The sequence below is a fragment of the Acomys minous genome, assembly GCF_964271855.1.
Source record: "Acomys minous genome assembly, chromosome: 17".
Classification (NCBI taxonomy): Eukaryota; Metazoa; Chordata; class Mammalia; order Rodentia; family Muridae; genus Acomys; species Acomys minous.
Window position 1 is genome coordinate 26,775,019 of NC_140500.1, and position 18,471 is coordinate 26,793,489.

General features: G+C 47.5%; 1 protein-coding gene across 31 annotated transcripts in view; it reads left to right on the forward strand.

The window, feature by feature from the left end:
- CACNA1C (calcium voltage-gated channel subunit alpha1 C) overlaps positions 1-18,471 on the forward strand; it is a 557,751-nt gene that overhangs the window by 358,597 nt on the left and 180,683 nt on the right. For all 31 annotated transcript variants that reach the window (XM_084766402.1, XM_084766399.1, XM_084766397.1 and 28 more), the window contains exon 5: positions 7,050-7,189. In XM_084766402.1, the coding sequence (XP_084622528.1) occupies positions 7,050-7,189 (140 nt within the window). The remainder of the gene's footprint in view (positions 1-7,049; positions 7,190-18,471) is intronic.

Below are 18,471 nucleotides of genomic sequence, written 5' to 3' on the forward strand. Positions count from 1 at the left end.
CCTTCTTCTTTTCTCGGACTCCTTTTCCTCTCGGTGCTCTGGCTTTTATATCCTCTCAGAATCTTCAGAATTAAACTATCTGCAACTAGCAAAGATCCCTCTCCATGCCTGTATGAGGTGATCATAGTTAACACCTGTGGATAAACTAAAAGCAGCCCCATATCCCACATTTGGGATTAAAACCAAAATGTACTTATATAACATAACTGAGTTTTTAAAGAAACCAAAACTTCCACTACATGTTCCTGACAGGCCCAGGCATATGAGTGAAGCCTAACTTGTTAGGACAGAGAATGGAATTCCAACTCAGTGTTTGAAATACATGAGTGTTTTGAAAAGGGAGCCACTTTTACAGCAGCTTCCAATGCAACCACAAGCCAACTCCTCCTCCGAGCTGGTACCACTGAAAGTCTAACATTGACTTCCATCGCGGCCACTCTGCCGATCATTTTTCCTGAGTCTGGCAGGCTCCAGTGCCAAGTGCAGGATGACAGGAGGCTCTTAGCCTGGGAGCTTATTTTTGGTGAATCCTTTGTACTATCCGCGTGAAGACCCAGGCCTTGGTAGCTTTGCCAGAGCACCCATTGCTCGTCATTTTAAGGAGCACACCATCTTTCATCACTGCAGGACAGCAGGAGCAAAGAAGGTCTTCGTGGTGGTTTCCATATCCTGGCCATCTAGACTGCTCCTAAAGGTTGAGATGTTTTTTCTGTCTTGTCTCATGTGGCTTGGTCCATGGACGGTGCACCTTGGCCACATGAAGTTGAGCATACTCAAGAGACAGGAGGAGCACTGAGGTTGCTCTTTATTAGCCAGGTCTAGGTCTGGTTCAAAGACTGGGAAAGGGTGTGCTCATGTGAAGGCTGTTAGCTTTGACTCCCGACGGGATAAACTAAGGCCTAAATAAACCGAACACACCTTAACAGCTATCTTCTAAGGTGGGATGTTCTCAACCCTCTAAACCCTTTGAAATTTGCCGTCTTTCTTAAGGTCTGAGTCTCCTGGGAACTCATTAAGCAAGCAGAAAAGAGCCGATGCTTCTGGGCGTGGTGGAGGCTCTGTGGCCTGCAGGGACCCTTTGCCTTAGGCAGGCACTGCATTTCTTCTCAGGCTTATAGAAGGAGTTGGGTATCGCTAATGTGCTCTGCCCATTTCATGGCCTTGGCTGGAGCATGAGAAGTAGAGACAAGACTAGTGGGAGCCTTAGAGGTGGGCTTCAGCACCTTCCTGGCCAGACACAGGAGGTAGAGCATCACTGCCCAACACTTGTCTGTTTGTCCTGCTTCAGCCCTTAGCACGTGGCTCCTTCCTGCCATAACTTGGACAACTTTTCATGGGGTCAGTCCACATTCCAAACTCTGGGCTCTGGGCTCTGACCTGAGATGCACCTGGGATTCTTTCAAATAACACGTGCTTGGCTTGTGGTCTGCTACGGCCTTTGGAGTATCCCTCATTGATCTCACATGAAACCACAGTTAGCAGCTGGATTCCCTTTGCCAGGGATATTAGCCCTGTGAGTTTTACATCAATTCTAAACCGCCCAGCTTGTCTTCCTAGAGAATGCAATCTGGAGGATGTGATCATCACTTCTCTCTAGTCATCCCTCCTTTAGCCCCTTTACAGTAGGAAGTGGGTTCTTCCTTCCTTGGAAATGCTTTCCTCCCATACCTTCCTTTGAAGCTACTTCTGGGAAGACTTCTTGAGACCTCCTAGAAGTCAAGTGGCAGTCTGACTACAGCCAACCGCCCCTTTGTATGTCTGATTGCTATTCTGGCGGCGTGAGATAAGAGGTATTTATTTCCTTCCCAAAGTGGAATGGTCTCTTTGGTCTGGTGAGAAGAAGAGGTAAATAAATATAGAGGGGACTTCAGAGTTCTCTCTGTGAGCTTCCTGGTCCTGCACACCCCAGGAAATAAGGGCTCCTTAGAATCAAGAGATTCTAGCCAGCCACAAAGCCTTCTGCTCCGTCCTCACTGCCTGTTTGGGATGGTGGCTCTATATCTCTGGTTCTCGGGGGCTCTCTGGAGTCTTGTTATCTTCTTTTCTAAAAATCTCTAATGTGTTGAATAATTATTAATGTTTAATACTGATTTATTCTTTTAATAAATCAACAATTACTCCTTACCCAGGTATATGCCCAAAGAACCACACAGAGAGACTAGGATCTATTTAAATAAGCCTACAGCACAATGCGAGGAGCAATAATTACCCATCCCAAACCTCCAAGCTAGTATAGTTTCCTCCCATTCCTACATTATACAAGGTCAGGCTCATTCATCCTGGTGTATCCATCTTGTTCTTCTTGTTTGTTCTCCTCTCCTCACTGGACCCTGATGTCTCACCCTATTCTCTGTCATCGCTCAGCATTGGCTAGTTGGTTTTTATTGGCAATACAGAGAGCAAATGGTGACATGTTTACCTGAACTTGAGACAGGAGATACTTAGAATAAACATCACAATGCAGTGTCCAGATTGAAACCAGATAGTGGTAGAGAAATCAGCATTTAAATGAACAAAGATAAACTTCACACAGTCCACAAGAACATTATGTCAACACTAATGCCTGGCTGCATTGTCATGCCTGTCACGCCTGTCATGCCCCAGCCATGCAGGACAGCAGAACCAATCCTTCAGGAATCAGGGACACAGCTTTTAACCCAGGTGATGTGCACCGGATACCCCTAGCCCAGCACATCTCCCCCTCCTACATCTTGAATTTTAAAAGCAGACCCTTACTAAAGTTTTCCGAGCTGGGGGCGGAGAGGAGAGGAAAGCCCCAAACAACTGTTCCCTCATGGAATACCATTCTGTGGATGTCCTCCAGTAAGCCTGTCACTTTCTTTAATGCACACTGAAAAAGTCTGGCTTGGATCTGGAAAGTTGTTTGATCAGCTTGCAAACTGGCCTCTGGCTCTTTGGGTTTCAGGGATCTAGATTTCAGCGGGAAGAGCTTTTCCTCGTGTACCCAACTCTCCTAATTCTGGCACCTTTTGCCCAAGACTCAGGGCATGTGCGTGCAACACACAAAGACTCAGTTTGCTCAACTGAGGGAAAGAATTGGGAGACCGCAGATCTGATCTGCCTGAGGCTGCAAAAGGTTTTTTCCTTTCTGAGGTGTATAAGTTGGGGTTTTGTGAATGTTAGGGAAAGCTTCTTTCAGCCAGAACGCTTATTTAAAGTCTTCTCCCGAGGCACCACAAGAAGTGTGTAGCTCAGAGCCTGGGCATTCAGCCCTGCCTCTGCTGTCAGTGCTGAGGAGGTCCATGAGAGATAACTTTGAAAACTATATCCAGCCCATGACCCTTGGGGCCTGGCCCTGCCTGCCTCTGAGCTCTGCAAAGCTAAGCCTCCAGCTACACCCTGAGCCCCATTCCCATGGCTGGTTCCCTGGCACATAAGATGCTTCAAGAGCCTATTGCTCAAGATGCAAAAGTTGCCCTGGCCATCACTTGGCTGGCTGTGATAGTGGACCCAGTTCTAACACAGAGCTTCTTCAGTAACTGCCAGCCTCACAGCGTGGACACACCACCCAGCACTCTGTGCTGACGGGGATTGGTAGAGAGCCCTTCTAGGTATGAAGGACTCGCCCATGCTGTTCTTCTCCCCGTTTCTCTCCACTGACACCAAATACCTAGAATTCTGGGCCACACCTAATTAGGTATCCTCCTGGCTAAGCCCCTCCCTTCACGCCTTGCTGAGACCGCCCACTCCCCACAGACACGCCTATGCCAGGCATCTGCAGACATTGTCTGGAAAGGGCCAGATGGTAATGGTCAGCATGAGAGCTATGTAGTGTCTGTCCTCACTGCTCAGGCCTGTCTGCCCCAGGAAGACAGCAGTGTGTAAAGGAGAGCATAGAACTACATTTCTGTTAAATTTCATTTGCGAGCAGGTGGCCCGCCACACCCTGATCCCTCAGCCTTGCGTCTGGCTGCCCCCTCCCCCTTCTTGCTCTCTCCAGCACACCGCCTCCCCATGGTCCTTGGGAGCAGAGGCTTCACTCTACTGGGGCACGGGAGAGTCCCTGTTTCTGCTTTCACATTCTGTCTCCTTACCTTAAGCCCTGTTTTGTTGTACGTGTCACCACACCTTGCACCCTCTCTTTGTCACAACGCTTTCCTCATTGCGACTCCCTCTTCCGTGTATGAGAAGATGTAGGCCACTGTAGCTCTCCTTAATGCTCACTGCTCTCGCCATTGTGCCATTCACTTCTCAACTCCTGAGGACTGTCTGTCCCCGGGGAACCTGACCTCTGTCCTATCCCAGCTGCCCCTCCCATGTCTATAGCTAGTTTTTCTGTCATGACTAATAAAATACCTTCCTGTATTAGAGCATCACAATCTACATGCCGCTCTCCTAACTTACGCCTTCACACGTCATGACCCCGACAGCTCGTTCACCCTGCCACCTGTCTGTACCCTCTCCTCCCCGACTCTTGTCGTTTTCACCTGCCAATCAGTGTAGGGCCGCTCTCTGTAATCACAGCCACACTGGCATGGACTCTTTTAGCTTACTCGTTTTCATCTTTGACTTGTTCACCTGGAGAGAAACACCAACCCAGATCCCATCCAACATCAGGAAATCTTGGTCTCTGAACACAGAGAAATACATAAAGCTGAAGACGTTTCTACTTCCCACTCGTGACCACCAATGTCCCGTGGCCTTTGGTGACACCCAGAAGTCCTCTCGTGTCCCTTCTCCTACTCTGTCCCCTCTTCACTTCCTTGGGTGATTCTTCTGTAGCTTTCCTGCCCTCTTCAAACTTCCAGTGTACCCCTCCCTTCAGATTTCCAGCTGGAACTCCAGGAAAGGCCAGCCCCAAGGAAAAATACAAACAGAAGAGGGCTTTTCTGTGTCTCCCTACCATATCTATGACCTTCCATTGTGCCTCCCTGGGTCTCTGAGAGAAAGGAGGAGCTTCTCCTCCTGCTCCGCCAGCTGTGTTACAGCTCAACTCACCGTAGCCTCTTGTAAAGCCAGAATCCTCGGTGTGCCACGGAACTGCCCCTTCCTGCCTCCAGAAGGCCGCGAGTCCCCCCATTCAGCATCACCGGCTTCGTGGGGTGACTCCCATCTCACATACAACTCTCACGCCACACCCACTCTCTTTTTTCTCTGCTCACATTTGCAAAGAGCTCCAAAGAGTTGTTATATGTCAATCTTTAGTCATAATGTGGCCACAGCACCTGAAACTGAGGAGTGCTGTACATACATACAACATACAACATATTTCAAAGATTTCAAAGGTTGAATATAAAACAAAGCATGGCAAATACTTTATTGCTTTTACTACATGTTCAAATGCTGTGTTTTGGTGATGTTGGGCTAGATAACATGTGTTCCCATAGTTTTTCACCCCCTTTCGCTCTGTTAGTGTGGCTACTGGAAAGGTGGCTCCCTTAGCCTTCATTTGGGTTGCCTATGTCCCTTTTGGGCAAGGCTCTCTAGTCTCACTGGCAGCAGCTTCTGCCACTCTCCTGGTCGTCTCTGCTGGGCCTTCCCCCATTACTGCACAGATCAGATGTTTTCTAGACCTCAGTGGCCTTGGTTGTGCTAAATGAAGACTCCCTTGACCATGAACGGCTCCTCGTTGGTCTCTTTGATGTGTTCTGTTTGCCTTTCTTTGATGTGCTCATGTGAGGACCCTATGATCCAATCCGCTCATGTACAGCTTCCATACAGACCTCATATGGTCCAACCCTAAGTATGCCCTGTGCAGAAGACAGTTTTGTCTCTAGTCAAGACCTTCTTCTGACCTCCAGACACATGGCACCGGCTCAGAAAACCAGCACTCACACAGTAACTAGCCTAGCCTTGGGGAAGGTGGCAGTGGAGTGTGGACAGCTCATGCCACCACATCCCATCCTTCCGATTGCTCCAGCACAGGCTGTTGGAGTCACATCTCATTCCTGACACCTCACACCTCCCAGCTGGTCCAACAGCTGGTCCTACTAGCTCCATCTTAAAAAATAAGCCCGGGAGCAGATGCTCCCATCTCCAAATAACTACCTGTCCTGAACCCAAGCCTCTCTCACTGGGCCACTTTAGCAGCCTGCTCTGGCCCTGCCCCCTGCAGGCACAACTGACATTAGTTAGACTTTACTCAGACTGTGTTCTTCTCTAGCCCAGGGTTCCTGTGGGGCCCCTCCTTCTTTTCCAATTTTCCCCTTTCCTTCTGTGTCCTAATTATACTGGCAGTTTGTTGGCCCCTAACATCTCACTGTGCATCTCCCGGGGGTCCCTGTCCCAACGACTTCTCTGCTGCAGTGGTCCCAGACAGGTGCAGGGGCCACATGTCTTCCAAATTATCACCAGAGCAGAGCTCCTTTCTGAGCTGCCCTCTGTTCAAAGGTTGGCCTTTTATCCTCGTCACTACAGACCCCTCCTCTCTCCAGGGATCACATTCTGCAAGGTCTAATTACTGGCAGCTCACATCCTGACTGCCCCCCAGGGATGCGAACCCTCAAGGGTTGGAATATGTCTCTCCTGCTGCAACCCGGGTATCTAGAAGAGTGCCTGCAGTGATGGCAGCACCCCGAGAGATATGGCCGGCTGCCTTGCTTTATCCCTGTACCTTGATTGCTGTGCCAGGGCCCTAGCTCCCCCAAACCAAATATACCCTCACGCTCTGACAGCAAAGCAATGTCCCCAACCTCACTCAGCACTCACTCTCTGTGGAGTGTGTCCCCTCCCCTGCTGCAACGTGTAGCTTTTCGTGGGCCTCTAGGGGCCACACCTGTGACAAACTCTAGCTGGCTAGGTTACATTCTTGTGTTGGAGCCCGGCTGAGAAAACAACTGGGGTCCTGACAGCTTCTCTCTCTCTTTCTCTCTCTCTCTCTCTCTCTCTCTCTCTCTCTCTCTCTCTCTCTCTCTCTCTTCTAAGCTTTTTAGTGCAATTTTAGAACAAACAACCAAAGCTGATGGGGCCAATGCTCTAGGAGGGAAAGGAGCTGGATTCGATGTGAAGGCACTGAGGACTTTCCGCGTGCTTCGTCCCCTGTGCCTGGTGTCGTCCTGACAGCTCCTCTCTCTCTCTCTCTTTTCTAGGCTTTTTAGTGCAATTTTAGAACAAGCAACCAAAGCTGATGGGGCCAATGCTCTAGGAGGGAAAGGAGCTGGATTCGATGTGAAGGCACTGAGGGCTTTCCGCGTGCTTCGTCCCCTGCGCCTGGTGTCTGGAGTCCCAAGTAAGTAAAGCCCCTGTCCCTCTTGACAGTGTCCTTTTCATAATTGCCCCTTTCCCCGTGCTGAACTGCCAGGAGCACGTCTTGAAGGAACCAGGTTGGACCACAAAAGGCTAATTAACCCCTAGTTTGCCTTAGCTCGTGAGATTAATTCTGCTCTCTGTATGTTGCCCCAAAGAATGTCAAGAAAGCATCACTGGACATTCTGGGAGCTCAGTGTTGCTGTTTCCCTCTTTTCACACCCATGGGTATCCTCGGCTGCATACAGAGACTTGATGCAAGTTTCTGCCGAGGAGTGGATCTGAGCTGTGGAGCTGTGGAGACCTGCCCTCCTGTGTATCAGCCTCACGGACACCTGCTCTCTCCCACTGTGGAGGTTCTGAGTTCAGGAGCTTCAGCAGCTCTTGGCTGTAGCAAACTCCTGAGGAAGCAACCTCTATGGGCCTCTTCTCCTTTATCTGGTTCAACCTGGGAATCTGGGAAGAACTTCGGGCTTGTTTGCTGGGATGTACATCTTGGGTTAGTCCGCTAGCCTGTGACTTGTGCAGCTATGTGGCCAGATACAGGGAAACAGCATCCTCTGTGAAACAGCCCTTCCTGTCTGCTCTGTGCTGAGCACCCGGTTGCATTCTTGCTCCTTGATAATATCTTAGAATCATAAAGCCCCCAGGAAGCTGCCTTCTGGCACTCTGAGTCCAATATGTGTGTAGACTGCTGGGACGGGAGGGGGAGGGGGATCGTAATTAACTAGCAGCAGAGTCAGGCTGCATCTGGTCTCCCCGCTGCCCTTCCCACCTTACCACTCCATCCTTTAAAGCCTTAAGGCCACCATTCCGGACTGTCTTTGATTTTTGCATGTATCTCCTGCCCCTTTGACTGCAGCAAAGGCCAGAGTTGTGCCCTTTACTCTCCCCATTCTCTGTCCAGTGGTTAGATTTATGTCTAGCCCAGGTGGGGGAACTTACTGAGTATACGGAAGCAGCAAGTGTTGTCTTGGTGAGGATTTCATTGCTGTGATAAAACAGCATGCCAAAAGCAATTTGTGGAGAAGAGGGTTAATTTTAGCCTACAGCTCTCAGGTCACACTCTTATCACTGAGGAAAAGTCAGGGCAGGAACTCAAGATGGGAACCTAGGGCCAGGAACTGGAGCAGAAGCCACAAGGAAGGCTGCTTATTGGCTTGCTCCTTGTAACTTGCTCCGTCTGCTTTCTTATATAAGGCAGGACCACCTGCTCAGAGGTGGCACACCCCCATGGGCCCTCCCACAGCAAACATTAATCATGAAAATGCACTACAGACTTGCCGGTGGGCAACCTGATGGAAACTTTTCGCCATTGAGATGTCTCTTCCCAGGAGATTCCAGCTTGTGCCGGGTTCACGAAACAGACCAGGACGGGGGCTGTTTGCTTTGCAAAGGGTTGGGACTCTCTGCACAGAGATTACAGAGCATCTCAGACTGAAAAAGTGACATGGAGCTAAGCCTCATAAGCACAGTGAAAACAATCACTGTCTACTCGGCCGCCGCCATTTTGCATTATTTATGGCTTATATGATGACCCGCACCAAGTTCCGCTTTGCTATAATGCCTAATGATGTGAGTGTTCTTGATTATTCTTTCATAGCTCCACACTGGGGAGTAAGATGGGAGGCAGGAATGACCTTTGAAGCAACTCTAAAGTAGCTTATGATAGGTGAACCAACGTGTGAGAGACGGGGACTACGGGTTAACCCTAGATTCCCACCACAAAGTTACCATGGACAGGCTGACTCTGCCCTGTCACTTACATTCTCGCTAAGGGCTTGGGACCTTACCACCCTGTGAGGGACATCAGGACTTACTGTCCTAGAGGAGCGGGGCAGCCCAGGAGAGGAGCACATCGCTCAGCTTTTGCTACAAGAATGGATGTCTTCAGAGTGTCAAGTAACCTGTAGACACAGTGAGTCTGATTCCTAATGCATGGGGCACAAGATTAGCTGGAGCCTTCGGGCCTGAGCAGCTCTCTGAGACAGACAAGACTACATGGCGTCTAATTCGAGAGCCTCGGCTACAGCTGCCGCCGCCACTGTGCTGTCTTCGTGGCGGAAGGAGATGATCAGAGAAGGTAGCCTAGACTTATGCCACACGGCCCCAGGCTACACTTACAGGTAGCTCACCTCATCGCTGCTCGCACTCCATCGGCCAAAGTGGCTCAAAGATATTGGGACAGAACATAATTGGCCTTCCCCACTTGGCACCTCATCAGAGATGTCAAGCGATTGCCGATTTGGTAAGTCACAAATATACAGAGAACGACTCTTCTCTGAGTTTTGAGAAAGGGCTTGGCCTGGCCTTTTGCACTGCTACCATTTCTGTACAGCTTTTGAAGCAGTGAAGAATGAGACCACGGGACCAAGTGCCCTGGTTCAACACCACCCGCCCCCTTTTCTCACAGTCTTTGCAAAACTCCTTGTCTTGGTTAGGGTTTCTATTCTATTCTATTCAATATTGCTGCTGTTCGTCATCGAGAGAAGTCAGGACAGGAACTCAACCAGGGCAGGGACCTGACGGAGGGGTGATGCTTACTGGCTTTCTCAGCCCGCTTTCTTATAGAACCCAGGACCATCATCCCGGGTTGGGGGGGGGGGGCTGGGACTTCTCCAGCAGTTGCTAATTAAGAAAATGCCTTACAGTAGATCTTATAGAGGCATTGTCTGAGCTGAGGGTCCCTCCTTCCAGATAACTCTAGCTTGTGTCAAGTTGACATAAACTAGCCAGCACACGCCTCATAGGAGTAGCCTCTCCATGTTGTCCCCACTTCTTGTTCCCCTGTTCTTTGCTATATGTGCTTTCTCCTCCCCTGCTGTCCGAGAACATCCCTTGTCAAAACCGCCTCTACAGTAGTGATTCCAATGGCCTTTTCTCTGGGCCATTGGCCTTTATCTTGTTGTGTATAGCCAACTTCCCCTTGTCCTTGAACCTCTCATCACTTGGCATTGGAGACACTACTCAGTCCCAGTCCTGCCCTTGCTTTACTTTATTTTCTTGCAATTCTTCGCTGACTCCTCATTTTTCCCCTTGTAATGCAGAAAAGTACCGGGTGCAGACTTGGTACCTTGTCTCCATCTGCACTCGCTTCCCAGCTGCCCTGTGTTATCCAGGTTCATAGCCTCAAATACCACATTATCATGCTCTGCAGACTCTTCCAGCCCTAGAGTCACACACCCAACCGTGGCTCCATTCGCCTTCTCAGACCTCCAGTGAGTGCTGTAAATGACCACGCCACCCTCCAGCTTCCCAGATTCTTCCTCACCTTAGGAGATGTTCACACACTGGAAAAGCTTCTCTTCTCAGGCCAAACACCTCTGACTTACTTCCTTTTTTGTTCTTTCATTCTTTGCACAAATCCTTCGGAAGAACCTATCAACCTTACCTTCAAAATATATCAAGCATGTGTTTCTTACTCTCTTCACAATTCCCTTCCTTTCCCGCCACCATCTTCTCTCGTGTGGACAGAGTTCTCTGCCTTGACCTGTATCCCTAATCACAGTGTATTAGTTAGGATCTATATCTATGTCTCTACATAGAGAGATATAGATATTAAAAGGGCATTTATTAGGGTGATTTACAAGCTGTCCAATGAATAGTACAGTAACACCTATCTCCTGAAGGCTCACACTTAGGGTGGACCTTCCACCCTAAATAATCCAACCAAGAAAGTACCCTCACATGTGCCCAGTACCTTGAGTTTTATTTCATTCCAGGTGTGGTCAGGTGGAAACCCAAGATTAGCCGCCACACACAGCCTGAGTGGGTCTTTGCCCCACTAAGGACCCTCCAAGACCTCCCTAGGCCATCAGGGCGGAAGCTGGCGCCCCAGTCTGTGTTGCCTCTCATTCCTCCTCTTTGGCGTCACCTCCCTCTACCCTTCCCAACTCCTGCTTTCATCAGCCTTCTTGTCTCCCCTGCAGAACTCCAAACTCTCTGCCAAGGCGGGTGCCACTCCTTCTTCTAGCTGTGGCCTTGACTCAGCCACCCACTCACGTGCCTGCTCACCTTCTCTAGTCTCTGCTGAGATACTGTCTCCCAGCATGTCACTGCTGCCCTGTGTCGGCCATTTCTTCCACTTTCTGTGTCCTACGCTGAGTTACTGGCTTAATTGTCTCACATCACTTGTCACCTAACTATGGTTTTATTCATTTACCATCCATTACTGCTGGGGTCACAGTTTACAGTTTCTTTGTTTACAACCACATCTTTAGCTTCTACAGTGGGAGACGAGTGTTGCAGAAAGTGTGGACATCATTTCAGACCCTCACGCTGTGTGCCGTACAGCATGGCAGCTGAGACTGCCTGGCTCCCCGCACACTGCTCATGCTGCGGGGCCTATATCTGTGTAGGCTGCATTAACCAGTCCAGTGTCTGAACCTTTCTGTTGCACTAGCTCTCCATGACAATGAACTATAGTAATAGACAGATGTGATGTGTGACATCTAGGGTACAAATCTCTTAGAAAAACAGGGGCTAATTCTATGGTTTATTGAACTTACAACTCTAAAGTACATAGGTAAGGGGCCCCAGAAGTTGCTGCTGTTTCTTTTTTAATATATGTGATGAATGTCGCCGGGTTCTTGATTGAAGATGAAGCAGGGAGGGATGACTCTGAGAGTATAGGCCTGTGAGTCATCAGCCAGCTTCTTCCAGACCTTTCCTTATGGGGAATCTATGCTAAGTGTGTTCTCAGAGGTTTTGTAGTAGGAAAAAAAATACTCATTAAAATGTTATGTAAAATAAAAACTAGAGATTCCAAAGGATGTTTAGGTACAGAGGCAGGGGTGCTATGATGAGCCAGTCAGCTTGGGGTGCCATCCTTCCAGGAGTAGGGACCGCAGATCAGAAAGCCTTCATAGATAAAGTGGAGCTTGGAATGGATCTCAATGGGCAAACAAGGAATGACATCCCAGAACATTACAAAAGGAAAGGACAGTGTGGTCCTGTTGATGTACACAGGAGGGACCAGGAGCTGATTGTAGTAAAAAACTAGACAGACTCACAATGGCGATGGAATTCCATGTAATTGAACAATGTGGTTGCTTTGTGGAGACTTTTCCATAATAAAGTCCCTCTCCTTGTGAGCCGCCAACTCTTTCCGAGAATGGAGTGTGAGGCATACATGATGTACCGAAGGATAAGCCATCTGTAGCAAGAAGCATGACACAACGTACATGACCGATGGCTATTGAGAGCTGTGATCCAGAATCTATGGTATATACGCAGTGGAAATGCTCACTTAGGAACAATAGGCAGTGTGGCCCATGTAACCCTCACATGACCTCTGGAGAAGACCTTCCAAGGGTGTGGCTTGCCTACCAGTAGCAGAGCAAAACCATGGCTGCAAGAAGGAAGTGATGCTCTTTCTCCTGACCTGACTGCAGACAGCCCTTCCCTGTGCCCCACTCTTCCCTCAGCCAAGCCACTCTGCTCTTCCCCCTCCCAGGTACTGTTGTGGCACAAGTCTAGGCCGCAGCTCTAGTCCTAGCTCTGCTGCCTACTTTCCTTGTTTCCTGCCTGGCCTCAATTTCTCCATCTACAAACTGAGTAATGGTGTGCATGCCACAGATAAGGCCAAGCCTTTTCTTGGCAGGACCCTGTTCCATTCCAGCAATAAAGTCATTTAAGTCCACCCTTGGACAAGCCACAGCAGTGGCAAGAGAAAATGACCCCAAGGTCACAAAGTCAGTGAATTCATCCCGTGAGCATCTCAAGCTCTCTCAGGTCTGCTGCCATGGAGTTTAATGAGAAATAAATAACAGTGTGTGACTAAGCTGGAGAAATCACATTATTTGGTAGAGCAGAATAAAAAAAAAATGTCAGTGACAAAGAATACATGCCACCAACAGCAAAGTTAAATGTACTGTGGAGTACAGCCGTTGCCCAGTAATGAAAATGCATCTTTCTCACCCGAGGACCAGGTAAGAGGTGATAACAGGACACGGCCCATTCAAAGCAGTGTACAGCCTCAAGGTGAAGCTTTGACGCTGAGAGCTTGATTGGGTGATTAACTGGCCCAGTGGTCCAGGAAGCAGGGATATCACCCCTGATTTATAGGCAGGACAGACCGCATCCAATGCTTTACCCCAAGGAATGCAGGAGATGGGCACTGAAGACTGCAGTCCAGAAGGATGTGCAGGGCGGCTCCCGGAGCAGGATGGCTGGAGAGAGCAAGGTACTGATAGCGGAGGCGTGGGCACATGTGAATTTCAAAAATTCATGAACCCCTTAGGCTAAAGGGATGATGAGAAATGGCTCTAGTGCCACGTTTGGATTCAATGGTGAAGCTGGCTTGCAAATGAGCAGAACATGGATTTCTATGCCTATTCTGCACAAGCTACTTGACTTTGATTTCCTAGGAGTCGTCAGCTTTCTTATATGTGAAATGAGAGAATTAAACTGTTTTTACATTAAATTCCTGAGCATTGTCATTCTGTATTTTGAAAATAGGGAACAACAGTGATCTAAGAATTCTTCCAGAAACACTAATTTTAGAGCTTTGGTAGTCATTGCCAAGTTATGAGCGTGTGCAAACTCCCTCAGTCATTAGCTCCTGAGATTAAAGCAATCAGACAGTTCAGAGGTGGGAAGTATGCTACATGATAAGTCAACAGGCATGATCAGAGAGAGGTGGGAACTATGTCACATGATAAGTCAACAGGCATGATCAGAGAGAGGTGGGAACTATGTCACATGATAAGTCAACAGGCATGATCAGAGAGAGGTGGGAACTATGTCACATGATAAGTCAACAGGCATGATCAGAGAGAGGTGGGAACTATGTCACATGATAAGTCAGCAGGCATGATCAGAGGTGGGAACTATGCCACGTGATAAGTCAGCAGGCATGATGAAACTGCTTGTGAGCTGAGGACTGTGGCAGGTAGCATGCCATCCCAAAGGCCAAGTATTATCCTTAAACCTCCTAACTATACCTCCCTGATGCATTTCTATGCCTGGCCCTTTCTGGGAAATCTCAAACTTGCAAAAGCAGCCAATAGCAAGGTGACGGGCACTTAATTAGAACTAATGCTAAGGGTAAACTCCACTTAGACTTGTAAGTGGCCCATACTAAGTGCTAGGTAGGAAAAGGAAGAGAACATGAAATGAAAATATAAGAAGTCAGCATTCCATGAAGTGATCAATGTGCAGGGCATGATTGCCACGCCTCCATACCCTAATATTCTCATGCTAACTCATGCAGTTCCTAGTTAAACAGACAGCAGCCATGCTTGGGACCACATGCCCAGAATTACCACCTGCTGGCCATCTGCAGTTTCTCAGTCCATAAGATGGGGGCTCAAACTGCATCTAGCTCATGGAATTTTGAGGAGTCAACAAGTAAATGCTGATGAAGCATTCAAGGTTTTAGTCCGTACATTAGAAGCATTCTACAAATATGGTCATCTGCGTTCCTATGACACCAGCTTCCTGTCTTCTTACGTTAGGCTGCACATTGGGTTAGTTAGGGAGAGCAGACTTTCTGCGTTTGACTTTTAAGATAACACTCGTGTCATTTAGCTTTCTGTTACTGTGGCAGAAGCTGAGTAGATAAGCTTTATATGAAGAGGTCTGTTCAGTGCACAGTTTCAGAGAGTCTGATCGGTGATTGGCTGGTGCTGTTGCTCCTGGGCCTGTGGGAGGTGGGCCATAACGGTGGGGTGCACACAACAGGGTAAAATATCAGTTCGTGAACAGAAAGTGAAAGAGAGAGAGAGAGAGAGAGAGATGAAAAGGCACTCCGGTGACCCAAACACTTCCACCAGGCCCCACCTCTGAGGCTTCCACTACATCTCAGTGATGCCATCCCGGGGACCACACCGTTAATGCACCAGCCTTTGGGAGATAGTCAAGGTTGAGGCTGTACCAACATTTCTGAAGCACAAATTATAGTTATGGAAACTAGCAGATCTTATCGTATAACGTCAAATGTAGTAATCTTACAATTTTATGATTGTATAATTTCATTACGCCCTCCTGCCTCATTGGTTATACATATTCTATAATCATGCCCCATGTTACTGCTTCACAGTAAACAATCAGATAGTTTGAGGTATGAAATATTTTATGTGCCTGGCCCTTTAAATGACCTTATACCCCCCTCAGTGCAAGTTGACTCATGAACTTTCTGGGAACAGGATGATATAAAAAGTCAGCAAAAGGTGAGAGGGAAGACAGAGAGAGAGAGAGAGAGAGAGAGAGAGAGAGAGAGAGAGAGAGAGAGAGAGAGAGAGAGAGAGAGAGAGAGAGAAGAGAGAAGAGAGAAGAGAGAAGAGAGAGGAGAGAGAGGGAGGGAGGAGGGAGGGAGGGATGGAGGGCGGGTGGGAGGGGGCTGCAGAGAGGAGGAGGAGGAGGAGGAGGAGGAGGAGGAGGAGGAGGAAGCAGGAATAGGTTTCTAGAGACAGAAAAGTCGGGTCAGAGAAGACCGTTGATACAAGAAGAATAAAGACTGAGTAGGGCCAGAGAGAAGAAGAAAAGACTGAGCAAAGTGAAGATAAGAGACAGATGACAGTGGATTGAGCTAGCAGAGAAAGAGGAGAGGACAGCTGGTGACAGTTGAGGCAGGACAAGCTGAGCTGAGCCAAGGAAGATATCGTTAGGAAAATAAAAATCATGAAGAACCCACAAAGTAGCTAACGAGATAAAAATGTAAAGACCCCAAAAAGCAACATCTTACTTGAAAAGCTACAATGGCTTAAGTAAATTATGGAAGATACTGAAACCCATTCTTTTAGGTGTGCCAGCCTACCAGTCATTTCTGGGTCTCCTGCCATCTAAACAGGTTATGATGTCTCCAGAGACTGTTTTCTACTCCACTCTCCCCTTTATTTCTGGGATTCCTCTTGCATACTTGTTTGCCCATCATATGTTATTCCATTTGGTCTTAAAGCTCTGTTTGGGTTTTTCCTCCCAATTCTGTTTTGGCCTGTGTTCCACCGATGAGATAGTTTCTTTTATCATTCCATTTCACTCGTTGTTTTTGTTTGTTTGTTTGTTTGTTTCTTCTGTTGCTGTCTCTATCTTCCTTGAGCTTATTCAATGAATTTTCTCATTTCGATCTACAGCTCAGTTGCTTTCCAATTATATAGAGTTTTAATTTGGTACTCTTGTATAGTTCCCACCTACCTGCTTCTGTTCCCTCTTTAACACAATGCGCTTGTTATTTCACTTGATATGTTTTCCTCTGTGTGTGTACATGCACACAACAGCTATTTAAAAATATTTGTCAAGTCTAACACCCAGTCTCCTTTTTATTGAATATATATATCACATTTCCCCATTTCTTTGTGGATCTGGTGATTCTTTGGTATGTTAATCACGGGTGATACACTACAGAGACTCAGGAATCTACTATCTTCCTAAGATGTTTAAATCTTCAGCAAGCGGCTCAGTTGTTTCTGAGCTTGTGTAGACTTGGTTTTATGCTTGTTGATATAGGGCCAATTGGAAAACCAAGCCCCTCGTCCTTCACAGTCCATTTCTTCTCTGCACTTGGTTGGGGCCTGGTTTGAAGATTTGTCAGAGTGGGTCTGAGTGGAGAGTGCCATAGCATAAGGTTCTTACTCCTGAGCTGTCCCTGTCCGCCACTGGAGTTGGATGCCCAGGGATTACCAACATGCTCACTAGAGCTCTCCATATGAGAGAGAGGGCCAGAGCTCCAGCCTCTTAATGCTGCTATTCTCCACCCCACCCCACCCCACCCCACCCTTGCTTCCCCTCACACTGATTATAATGCCCTTGGCACCTGCATGCTACCCTCACCCCAGGGAGCTGTCATCTGATGCAACTGTGTAGCCTCATTTGCGCATGTGTAGGTACCACACAGACTTTGAGGAGCCTTTCTCTCCCACTCGCCTCCTTCAGTTTCTCACCTCATCCTACTCAGTCAGCAGCAGGTGGTGGTCTGATGGACTCGGTGCTCAGCAAAGTGTGCACTGTGCTCACTTACGTACTTCAGAATTCACTTTTATAGACGTTGTGTCCATGTCATAGAAATAGCTGCTTCACACTTTAGTCCAGCTTTTTAACTGTTTATGGTGAGGTATTTAGTTGGTACTTGGTACTCTGAAATGTGTGGAAATTGAAGCATGCTTAATTTTTAAGCTAAAAAAATGAATGATTCCTCTGTTAATAGATTTTAAAATATTCTCATGCATTCTATGTTATATATTGATTTGTTCCTCACAAATTTATTGAGAATTGTTTTGTGTATAAGGCAGAGTAGTATCTGGTGCATAGAAAGAGCAGAATTTCTTTCTTAGGTGGGGATTTCTCATAGGCAATGATAATATGTTATCACCGCAAAGACAGTGAAAGCCAGACCCAAAAGGTGACTTGGTTTGTTAATGGCAGAAGACAAAATAAATTTATTTTTTCACAAATCTAAAATATATGTCTATTACTACTACTACTACTACTACTACTACTACTATTATTATTATTATTATTATTATTATTATTATTATTATTGATATATAAATACAGGTGTATTTTCCCCCATGCAGTCATGTGTGAATGCCAGTGGTTGCTGTTAGAATATCTTTCCTTAATCACTTCTCAATCTTATTGTATGAGGCAGGGTCTTTTTACTTAATCTGAAGTTCCCCATTGTTGGGGGTTGGTTTGGTGCTATGTATACAGATGCTAAATTCCTGGCCCCAAGATCTGGGTACAGTCCAGATGTGTGCCTTCTCTCGTACACCAGTAGATGTTGTATAAACTTTGCTGCCCAGTTATCTCTGATTGGTTAATAAAGTTGCTGATAGCCAATTACTGGGCAGAACAGACGTAGGTGGAACTTCCGTTCTCACTTAACCTGAAGTTCCCCAGGTCAGCTAGACTGACTGGCCAGCAATCCCTCACGACCTGCCCCTCTCAAACATGCAGCACTGAGGTTCTGGGATGGCTCCACCACACCAGGCTTCTTCAAGAGGTCTAGGGATCCGAACCCAGGTCCTCAAATTGCACATCAAGAGGGTTACCTGCACTGAGCTGTCTTTCCAACCTGAAAATACATATGATTCTTTTATTATGTTTTTTTTTTAAGTTTGTAGGGTTTCGCACTCTATGAAAATTATCATCAGTGGTAGAGTTTTTATTGACGTGTTGGTTGGGCCAGAATGAGGAAATGATGAGCATTTTGTTAAAACTGCATAGGAGAATGAATAGATGGTGCGGGCTTACAGTGAGTGGACAGCAACAGCAGCAAAGAAGCTGACTCTTGCCTTCATAGCACTTGAGCCAGGAGAGGGAAAG